At 40.9% G+C, this 12,152-nt stretch overlaps 1 protein-coding gene across 1 annotated transcript in view; it reads left to right on the top strand.

Moving 5' to 3' along the window:
* foxo3b (forkhead box O3b) overlaps positions 1-11,623 on the top strand; it is a 45,071-nt gene extending 33,448 nt beyond the window's left edge. The window contains exons 3-4 of the mRNA XM_034076663.2: positions 6,146-7,614; positions 8,264-11,623. Of these exons, the coding sequence (XP_033932554.1) occupies positions 6,146-7,585 (1,440 nt within the window). The 3' untranslated portion in view covers positions 7,586-7,614; positions 8,264-11,623. The remainder of the gene's footprint in view (positions 1-6,145; positions 7,615-8,263) is intronic.
* The last annotated feature ends 529 nt before the right edge of the window (positions 11,624-12,152 follow it).

Below are 12,152 nucleotides of genomic sequence, written 5' to 3'. Positions count from 1 at the left end.
GTGCGCCAAGGTTACGCAGCGTCAAACAGCTGTTTGAAATGGAACGAAACCACGCCAGACTATCCAAAACTGGAATCGAACGCCCCCCAGAACTACACACTACACTATTGTGTTTCGCAAAATGTTCTATGGGACGTCTCTACTGAACGTTTTCGTTTTCCCCACAATTAGAAGTTGCCAGTATTAAACACATTGGTGTTATCAAATGTAAAACATATAATTAATAAATGGGTGAAAATCGCTGTCCGATAATGCGCAGCATTAATATATAGCATTAATATATACCCACATGACAGCTCATTGATACTTTGTAATTCTACTCCACTACAATTCAGAGGTTAACCTGGTATTTTTACTCCACTACACTTATTTGAGTTACTTTGCAGATTCTGATTAATGATGTGAAATATAAACAACCCTTAAATCAGACTTTAGTTACACCTGAGTAAAATGAGATATTTGATAGTTGGTGCTTGAGAAGACTAAACATGTATCTGCAATTGACATTAATGGAAACGAGTAATAAAGTATATTAATTACTCGTTATTCTCTACTAATAGTTAATTAAAGACTATATATTATGGCTATTTTGCACATCCCTTTCAAGATTTCAAGATTTTAAAGGTTTATTGACATATCATATACACAACTACGGTGTAGTTATGCAATGAATGAAAAACTTGGGTCACAGGTCCCTCAACAGTGCATTACAAGACATCTATCAATATGTGTGTACCTCCACCATTAAACTGTCATATTCTGCACATTTCTTATTCTATCTACATACATAAGGGTATAATCCATATGTATAATATCAGTTAAAATAAGTGCTTCAACATAGTTAACATTGCAGGAAAGCAAGACCTTAATCTGTTATTTAATGTTTAAATAAAGGTTAATTCGTTTTTCTGTTTTGCAACTCCTCCTATTAATATCTTTGTACATCATGCACTAAACTGTTTTATTGAAGAGATCACTTATAGTATCTTCTTTATTTTTTATATTCTATATTTCTATCACAGACCTTCTACTTTCCCCCTATGAAAGTATATGTACTCTTAATATTTTTTTAATCAAATATAACACATAAAAACAATAAATCAATAACGTGCTTTAACCACTAGGCGGTGCACACAAGGTACACACAGAAACTTGTATGTACAACATCTGAAGATGTGTAGTTTTATTCATGCTTTCACATCATTTTACAGCATATTGCTATACTATTTCAGACTCAGTATTTACATTCTTACATTCAAAATGCAATCCACTTCAAATCAGTAATATCTTTAAAAACTACAAGTCCTTTTATATCAGCTGTGCACCGTTATGGTGTAAATATAACCTATCTATGAATTATATCAAATGTAAAAGTCAGCCGAATTAGTGTTGATACTGCAAGGAGACGTATTGTGTGAAGAGAAATTGAAGATGTTTTTTAATTGTTGATATATTTATGATCCACGTCAAGTATTCAGTTTCGGCAGCATTTCTTCAGTTTTTCCAAAGGTCTTCTCATCAGGGCGCTATAAATAAAGAACTACGGCAGATCTGTAATATTTAATGCAGCCGAACCGTGTATTACAATGCCGTTATGTGATGACTTTCAATGAGAAAAGCAAGAGCACTCGGAATTAAGTATTATTTTATTCTTTTAAAATGTTTTCCGGATTTTATATAATATAAACACCAAATCCCAGCATGCATTGCGGCTAAAAACATCCAATCAGCGTAGCTGAGAATCTTGGGTAATCGCTCGAAATGCTTCGTCTGTTTCCGGTTATTTTTATTTTGAAATTCAGTTCCTGACGAACACCAAAAAAGACCGAGATTATGGAATTAAACCAATAAATAAAAGCAAGGATAATTGTGTGTTATTGGTGAGTAAATAACAGTGTGTTATTTTGAAAAGAATAACAAATTAGAAGGAAAAAAAGATTTAAAAAATACGAGGCTCTGAGCCCCATGTATTTTCCTCACAGACGGCAACACTAAAGGTCTAAAATAAAGACCTAAATTAATATTTGGGATGTTCTTGCCTTTAGATTCTCCCAATAAGTCCAAGTACAGAGGGTGACTTTGCTGTGAAAAACACATTTCCACCAAAAAAACGTTAGCATTCATGAAGTAATCTTCGTCATAACTAGCAAACTAAACATCATGTACATGTACTGCACAAATAATCAGAAATAAAAACTCATTACTCGCATACAATGACATCAAAAACGCATTTTAATGGCCAAATGAACCTTAAAATAGGCATTTTCCACCGAGAATAACACGAAGGTCGGCCATTGTTGTTGATCACGTGGTCTGGGAGCTGTTGCAGCGTCCATAGCAACCTGTGTGTGTGTGTGTGTGTGTGTGTGTGTGTGTGTGTGTGTGTGTGTGTGTGTGTGTGTGTGTGTGTGTGTGTGTGTGTGTGTGTGTGTGTGTGTGTGTGTGTGTGTGTGTGTGTGTGTGTGTGTGTGTGTGTGTGTGTGTGTGTGTGTGTGTGTGTGTGTGTGTGTGTGTGTGTGTGTGTGTGTGTGTGTGTGTGTGTGTGTGTGTGTGTGTGTGTGTGTGTGTGTGTGTGTGTGTGTGTGTGTGTGTGTGTGTGTGTGTGTGTGTGTGTGTGTGTGTGTGTGTGTGTGTGTGTGTGTGTGTGTGTGTGTGTGTGTGTGCTCTTGTCACTGCATAGGAGTTATGAATCAGAGCTGCTGTCATTATTAATGGGCTTTGGGAATACCCTAGAGGGGTTACAGTAGTAAGCATACAGTATCCCACTAACACCGTGACTAGACATCTACACACAAACTCATGTGTGCATTGACATAAAATAGTCATGCGAGTTTATAAGTTCATTAAACTTCTGGGAAGTTAAATAATATTATTGGTTTTGTCATTATATACAGTAACAATCATGGAAGCCAGAAATAAGATAGTGTGGTCTGAGTAGAGACTGGATGTCTGTGTTAAAATGTGAAGCAAAGACAACCCCAAATTGTTAAAAGGTCTGTCCACTAAAATCCTAAAACAACATATTTTCCACCACAAGGGTTTAGTTTAGTCTGCCAAAATCTCTGTCACAGATGCTTTTGCTCCATCCCAATACCTTGGAGGTGAATTAAATGTTCTTTGTGGTGCTCAAAGCTTTGAAGAATTACATTTTGAATTTGTGCCTTGGCATAAAATATATCTTGAAATCAGTATAGATCCAAAATGAAAGGGATAATCAGTACAGGGCCTGTGAGGAAGATCTACTACAACCATGTACTGCAAACACACATCACACATAATACTGATGCATAGCAGGCACACTCATCTTGCAATCATGCTCCTCACTCCCTCTTTCTCACCATCACTCACACATTTGTATTTGGCACCCAATTTATTTAATTTGTTTTCACTGTCCGTGCTTGGGTTGCAGATGTCCTGTTCCCTTTTATTGCTGCTCCGTCACACAGAGTTAGAAATATCTCACCTGACATTTGAAGGCTCGAGCTGTGGCACGGAAAAAATAAACATTAAACAATTGGTTTTGAGTAGAAGTGAATGGGAAGGTGCAGGGATCAAGGTGGTGTAGGAGGAAGCGAGGGAGAAGGATTGATGAAGTGTTAGGTGCTGGCAGGTAAATGTTTACAGCAGCGGCAGAAGAAACTCACATTCCATTCATTCTGTTCTCATTCATCCCTTAAAAGTTCCCTTCTTCCTTCACAAAGTCCATCTTCTGTCAGTATTTACATCTCCTTGGCATCTGGAAACATTTAGAGCCAGTGTGAGTGTGTGTTCTGTAATATGCATTACGTCATGCCTCAAGAGATGCTGGCAGAGGATAAACAGTGCTGGTCTCCCTGGTATCACTTCGCATCTTACCTCATTGCACAGAATACACACACACACTTGGGAAACACAGATACACAAACACACACCATTCATGATTTAAAGCAACTTTTTATGGGTTAGCTAATGAACAGCAGTGATCACAAAAAATCAAATAGTCCTGCAAAAACAACTTTTGTTATTTTCAACACACACTAGCAGAGGTCGCAGGTTCAGTTTGGCCCCAGAGAGCAAACTTTCTTACTCCGCCAGCGTAGCATTCAGAGCAGTAACTTAAGCTTGTCTTTATCCTCTTTGATTGAACTGCCTTTGACCAGAAAAACAATCCAGACCAAATGATCTGTAAACTGATGTCCAGGAAAGACAGAATTACTTCATGGAAAACAATATTGTGATTCCCTCAACTTCCCCTTGGCGTTTGAAACCAAGAAATCTGTTCTGTTTTATGGAGTAAAAATATACACGGGGAGAAAATGCGTGCATGTGTGTTGTGGATGGTGGTTGGGTTGTTTATATGGGAGGATATGGCATAGCCCCAGAGTCCCTCAAGGCTTATAAGAGAAATGTGTTTGCGAAACAACAGAAACTGCGGAAGGGGAAGAGGGTATGGAAAGAGAAGGAGACAAAGGCAAACTACTGAATTTGACAAGGCCTTAAGTAGGTTGCGGTGCACAAAATGAAGCGGACACATTATTTTAAAGAGAAAGTCAGATTAAAAAGCTCATAATGTTTACTAGATATCCATGCATTTTGAAAATAGATAGTAGATTAACTGTGAATTGATATGAGGTTTGATACTTAGTGTGCATGTTTGTGTTATCATCATGATGCTGTCATACAAGGACTATGAAATGATGTCTTCTTCAGTTACCAGATGGCTGAGACTGAGTGTTGTGGTGGTTTCTGTGTGTGCTTTTGTGTAGACATGGGGTTTTCCAGATGGTCATGTGCAGGGCTGTAATTTACAGATCAAGTGAAGTTGCTCTTAAATAACTGCAAAGCCCAATATGATCATATAATCCTTCTTTTAACATCCACTTATCGATTAGGGAAGACAGAATTTGACATCTCCACATTGCAAACATGTTTTGTGCAGTGGCGAACCGTCAGGGCCTTCAAGGTATTCAGAGAATACCCTGGAACACTCGGATAAAACAACCACAAAATCGATTTAATTATATAAATAAAATGTATATAAAATGAATAAATGAGAATCGTATCTGTGTTGTTGATCTGTAATATTACAGTGTTACGTTGCTTTGTTTGTCCTTCTCGGTCCATGCACTACGCGGCGGCGGTGGGGTGTGTGTGTGTCTACAGAAGGTCCAGTTGTGATAGACACGGTTCGCCACTGGTTTTGTGAACCCTTTATATCGTGCAACAAACAAACATTTTTTTACAAGAGCTACTCTACTTTCATGAAATATCTATATGGTTCCATGGCCTTCATCATTTTTCGAAATAATCAAATAAAATACAGTTTAATTTATTCAATCTAAAATCCCTATTCAGATCAGATCCTGTTCCCTTCTAAGATGAGATATACTTTATTGATACCAAATTTGGGAAATGTTTTCGTTACAACAGCATGTCACATAATTAGAAATCTGCATGCCTTAAAGACGGCGAACATTTGTATAGAATTAAATAAGTGTATCAGTCTGAGAGCTAGCAGCGAAGTGATTCAGGGGTGTTCTGTGGCTTTTCAATGAGTGCATACATTCATCTCTTTGTTGTGAATAAAACTCTCGATCATTAGCAGGGGCTATCATGTGCACCGGTTTCCCACAATGAGCCTTTGAGGCTTGCACAAGGCAGGAGCTCAGAGTTGATCAATATACACCAGACAAGACTCACACAGGCACGCACAAACACACATGATCTGACACAGAACAAGCTCCTTAAGCAACACAGGGGCTCTTTGTATATGTCATTCATAATCGAGGAGACGCTTGATTATAGACCACTGTCTCTGTTGTCTCCTTTATACCCATAACACAAAAGCTACGGTGAGAACAATGCCGACATCAGCACTACACATTAATGTGTAGAGTAACTTGTCTATATTTAGTGGATGAACAATTGAAACAATAGCATTTTTGCCTCACCAAAGCGACTGTTTACATTGCTGCAGAATCAGTAGTAGTGGGTGGTTTATGGACCTGTGTTGTTGGACTTAATGAGAAGTATTCATTGAATTCTGTATTGGTATTAGGAAAGAAAGAATAAAAACAAATCAATATTGGTGCCAGTAATTGTTGCGAGTGATTATTTCAAATAGATTTTACTCAACAGTCTCTTGTGTCTCTCTTTTGTGTTACAGAACTCGATCCGACACAATCTTTCCCTCCACAGTCGCTTCATCCGCGTCCAGAACGAAGGAACGGGGAAGAGTTCCTGGTGGATGATCAACCCGGAGGGAGGGAAGGGCGGCAAGGCTCCTCGCCGCCGTGCAGTTTCCATGGACAACAGCAACAAGTACACAAAGTCCGCCCGTGGCCGTGCGGCCAAGAAGAAGGCAGCTCTGCAGGCTGCAGCGGCTGCAGCGGGCGAGGGGGGAGACAGTCCTTCGGGTCTCTCAAAGTGGCCCGGGAGTCCAACCTCACGCAGCAGCGAGGAGCTGGACGCCTGGACAGACTTCCGCTCCCGCACTAATTCCAACGCCAGCACAGTGAGTGGTCGCCTCTCACCCATTCTGGCTAACCCCGAGTTAGACGAGGTGCCCGATGACGAGCCTCCTCTCTCGCCGATGCTCTACTCCAGCCCAGGCAGAGCGCTGTCTCCTATTCCAACAGGCGGGAAGGCGGTGCCGGCTGAGCTGCCCCGCCTGGCAGACCTCACAGGAACAATGAACCTGAATGACGGACTCACAGATGACCTGATGGATGAGTTGCTGGATAACATTAACCTGGTGCCAACCGTCACGGGGCCGGCCATTCCAAATGGTTCTTCAGGGTTCAATTTTGGGTCCAAACCCACTGGGCTTGTCTCACCTTCCTCCACCACCTCTCCCCCCACCACCTCTCCTCCTAACGTGGGAGTGAATGGTTACACTAACTCCATCTTTGGCCCCCACACGGCGGTCTCCTCTCTGCGTCCGTCCCCCATGCAGACCATCCAGGAGAACAAGCAGACCTCCTTCTCCAGCATTAGCCTGTCACGCTTCGGCAGTCAGACGCTACAAGACCTGCTCAACTCTGACAGCCACAGCCACAGCGATGTTATGATGACGCAGTCTGACCCGCTGATGTCACAGGCCAGCGCCGCCGCCGTCATTTCCCAGAACTCACGGCGTAGCCTCATGCTCCGTAATGATCCCGTAATGACTTTTGGAACGACTGGAGGAATTCAGGGCAGCCAAGGGGAGATACTTCAAAGTAACAACCACAACCAGAGCTCACTGAGGTCTTTGAACGGAGGACTTAACTTAGCCAACGAGGCTAACGCTCTGGCTAATGTCAAGCAGCAGCTCCTGCTCTCACCTTTGGGAGGAAACGGTTCCTCTTCCATGCAGATCGACACCTCGATCTTCCTGAATGGAACAGTTAGCGGCAGTGGAGGGCTCTGCCAGGACCGTTTCCCCACAGATCTGGACCTGGACATGTTCAACAGCAGCCTGGAGTGTGATATGGACTCCATCATCAGGAACGAGCTGATGGACGCTGATGGTCTGGACTTTAACTTTGACTCTCTGGCCAACATGAATGGAGTTGGCAACTTCACGAGCACCAAGCAGACCTCTCAGAGCTGGGTACCCAGCTGAAAGATTCAGGCCATGGAGGAGCAGAGCAGGTGTGTATGCTCGAGTGTTGTGTGCATTTCAGAAATCATTTGGTATTTGTACAAAGGCATATTTTGATTAAGGGGACTTTGGGATGCACTGATTAAACCGAAAGTCAAGGTTTTGCCAATGCCAAGAACAGATCCCATACAAATGCTCTTTTTTCCAAATTGTAAACTTTGTATAAGGCCTGTGTGCAGAACTGATTATAATGTGTGTAAGCTAACTTGAAAGTGTAATGTAAATGGAAACATTCATATACCAACATGCTTTCTAGGCTTGTGAAAATTGTATCTATATTGTTTAGAAGATTTTCAATACCTAAAGAGAAATCACAGAACTCCTGTTATAAACAATAAGAGTCACTTGTTGTCTTTTGAATACACATAGAAAATGTTCCCTTGATGTAATTACATGTCTCTGCATATATTTACTAAACTACTTCAACTCTGCCTTGCTTTGTCATTTTCCCAAAACCAAAAAAATTACCGCTGCATGTACTGTACTATGTATATGTACACGGTACTATGTTCTATGTAAAAAAAAAGTATATTGGTGAAGAAGACCCAATCTGATCGGTGCATCCCGAATACAAAACATTTGACTTTAGAACAGAGTATGAATACTCAAACATAATCATCTCGTCCTTTATCTCTACAGGTCTGAACTGTGTAGTGCAAGAGAAGATAAGACACACAACATCCTTTTTGCCAAACCTGCCATCAGCACAACGTAAAATACGAACCCTGTGTTTACAGAAGACTTCCTCTCGAGAGCTTTACCTTTGCTCCCACACCGTGAACCTGAACGATCCGACAGACTCTAGAGATACTGCACATCAGCCCTCAAAGACTCCTTTGAAACAACAACTACAACAAGAACAACAAAATAAAAGCTATGTCAAACTCACAAATCTTAGAATTATGCAATTTTACTTTGACACCCAGTCTGTTGATACAAAAGAGACACTGCTTAATCAGAAAGGGTTTCAGGTTGAATACAAGGACAAAATATCAAGCAAAGTTTGAAGGAGTGCGCGGAACAGTTGTTTCCGTTGAAGGTATACAAAAAAAGACTAAAGTGAAAAAATCAAGAAGTGGTGTAAATCTGATCCAGTGGTTTCCTGGGATGTGTTACGTTGAAAAAAGAAATGTCCCTCTGTTCTCACGTAGTGATTTTAAATGTTCAGTGTTTGTTTTATGGATTTTCTGTTTTTATCATACTTGTTTCTGCATCATACATGTCTTTACAAAAAGAGATGGTGTACTGATGAAATGAAAAGATGGAAATAGAGTATCTCTCTTACTGAGAGGCCACACATAAACAACAACCAAACACACAGACACAATTTTCTCCAGTTTGCAAAACTTCAGACCACAAAATTCAACTCAATGCCATGCACTTCCAGTTTTGTTCAAATACAATTTCTTCAGTTAAATAAATGCTGCATACTGAGGGTCATATTAAAATTAGCTGAATATTACAAAAATATTTGCTATCTTTGTGTATATCTAACTGTAAAAAAATAGTTGAAGAAAATCTCTGTCATGGATATTTGTACAGTGCAGGTCAGTGTAGAGTTAAGAAGAAAGGGGAAAGATCTTGTCAGTCTTTTCTGAGACTTCCTAACTTCCGGTGAGTTCTGTTGAGGTCGTTTATCACTGCATAAGATGTAGCCAAAATGAATACCCGTTTCCTAGGGTTATGAACATTTCCACACCATTACAGGTGCTATGTAAACAGTGTTGAATCCTGCCCTGAGAGCAAGCCGTGCATTTTGTTTGTTCGTTTTTGTTTTTCGTTATTACCCACGACCTGCAGAAGCCCAAAACTGCAGCCACTTGTAGCACGGCGAAGGTTGAACCTGTATAGGGCAGCGGGGGGGGGGTTTGCAGGGTTTCAGGCTCATTCCTCTTGAAGCCATTTATTTCTCGAGTGAAACAATAAGCTATCTCTGTATATTGCCAAATTACTTGAAAACAAACAGTAGGACATGCTGGCAGCCAAATCACAGCACTCACACAAATATATTGCACACACATAAAAGAAGAAAAAATACCAGGGATCTGTGTTAAGCTCTGCTGTTTTCTTGTCATGAGCTTGTGGGGCTTCTTATACATAAATATATATATAAAGATCACTCAGGGGGGAAAAGGGAGGCTTCCCGTTTAAGTAACATCAAGTCACATTCTAATGGTATTTTAACATTTCTTGATAAAAACAGTAATGCTTTGTGTTTGTGAACTTGTAACCTGTGAACTTTTATGGCCGTCGAGGTGAAGAGGAAGAAGGATTATAAACGTCAGGATTAAAACTTCACGCGGTCTGTCATTTTTGGTTTTGCTGTCATAGCTTTTTTTTTTTCTTCCTCTTGTTGAACTCGCATACACACATGCCCTCATGGACATGCCTGGTGCTCCTGCCGGTGACTTCCTGTATTTCCTGAGAACATGTTAATGTGTATGTGTTTATCTGTGGAGTTTATTTCTGTTGAATTAATCTCACGAGGATGTGCTAATCCCTCACCATCCCTCATGGTGCATACAGCACAGCCAACTGTATGCATGTATGTATTTATGCATAATGAAACTGTGTGAAATGCATATATACTCGCTGTATGTCCTTATATACTCATGTAGTACTTGACCCTTGGATTTTGTAATACCTCTGAAGGTAAAGTTGAAGAAATAATGAACAACGTTACACGCCCCGGTGAGGGGGAACCCAGATACCAGCGATGAAATTGTTGGACCAGATTTAGAAAATGGTGGAAAAACCGTTGTTGTAGCATCTGGACACCCTGGTATCCCTTCTCTGTTTGGGGTAACGACATGAAGTGTATGCCCGGCTGTGTATAATAGTGTACAGATGTGTGTGAATCACTTTGAGGCCAATGCAGAGGAGAGTGTGTGCATGGTTGGCTAGAATGACCTCTTGTGCTATCTGAGGTTTAGTGCATGACCTAGCTGTACCCCTAGACCCTTCCGATGGTGCCATCCTGCAACTGACATTTTAAAATCGAAAGGAACCCTGTGTCTTTAGCACTGAAACGCACACACTTTCTATCTTTAAAATCAGGGCTTTCAGAGCAGCACTTGCACCATCCTCCTGCATTAATGTGTCTATTATTACAAGTGTGTGTACATCGAGGCAGGCACAGGGAAAGCCTCGTTAACGGACGTTCCTCAGCTTCACACTAGTTGTATTTCACGTGGAGTACAGCAGGTTAACGTCCTGGTGCTCTCAGCGAGCGTTTTGGTCATAACTTTGAAGTGGTTAAAGTGTCACCTGACAACGAGCTGGAATTTCTTACACACTTGTCACATCCAAAATGTTCCTGAGCATTTATCACATCTTTTGGCAGGGGGAATCCTGAGCCATCACCTGAGCTGCTAAGCATTTCAATTAATCTATGCTGATTGTACTAAATATTAGAAGCACTTCACTCCTGTAAAGAAGACTGACAAGGTATATCCAGGAACACCCTATAATCCTTTCATTTAAAGAGGGGTTATTGATCCTTGATAAACTGCAAATCTCAATCGCAGGAAGGTGTTCCATATCTTTTTTGAACATTCAGTGAAAAATGTTTTGGCTCTTTGGGGAAATAGTTTACACTTAAGTCATAGTGGAGCAGGCCTTCCACACAACCACTCAGTGCTACTGCTTCATCCAAGCACGGATTATGTCCTATTGTGCCCGACACACACACCTGCAGCACAACATGTGCACATTTAAAGTAAGAAAAGCAAAAAAAATAGAGACATACCACTAGATACCTTAATCACCTCGTGGACGTTTCCTTTTCATCATCTCCTCTTGGACCTTTACCATCTTTATTTAGAGGCCCAGGCCAGCTTCCCTCCATACACCATCTGAACTTTGCCCTTTATTAATCTTGCTTCTTCTCGACTTGATGTTAGTGGGTATTTTTCCTGTGTATTCCATTTTGAATTGTAATCTAGTTTGTATAAGAAATGGTGCGCATGTAAATAAAGCTTGGTGAGGCTCCACACCCTACCCATGTCCTTGTCTTAAATGGTTTTATTGCTGTAGAAATATGAAAGTATTAGCGGTATATACATTTCACGAGTGCTGTGGAAGCACAAGGCTGCTATTAACAGCTCATATAACCATGAGAGGAATTTTCAGCGAGGCAAGGAAAAAGTTACAGCGCTTGCCTGCCTTACATGTGCTGTTAATTTACAAGTTATCCTGCTAGTGTTTTCCAAAACAGTGCGAGTGTGAGCACTTGTGCGTGAACACATTTAACCTCACACTCCCTCCAGGAGATAAATCTCTTTCGCATGTCAGTCTGAACAGCAACATAACTCTGTGTTCCTAAAGTTCCTGGAAGTCCTCTTGCACAATGTTTGTTTTGTGTGAGGCTGAAATAAATGAGAGCAGACGTACAGCAGCCCTTGATACCTGACACTGGGCTGGGTGCTTTTCTTCTGTGGTTGCGTAACATAAAAGGGAGAGGGGGAACACTCACAGATGGGGGTCACTTGCATGTCTAAATATGTGACATTATATAAATATATACAAA

The sequence above is a fragment of the Pseudochaenichthys georgianus genome, chromosome 24, assembly GCF_902827115.2.
Source record: "Pseudochaenichthys georgianus chromosome 24, fPseGeo1.2, whole genome shotgun sequence".
Lineage (NCBI taxonomy): Eukaryota > Metazoa > Chordata > Actinopteri > Perciformes > Channichthyidae > Pseudochaenichthys > Pseudochaenichthys georgianus.
The sequence above is the reverse complement of the archived record's forward strand: the minus strand, read 5'-3'. Positions and strand labels throughout refer to the sequence as shown.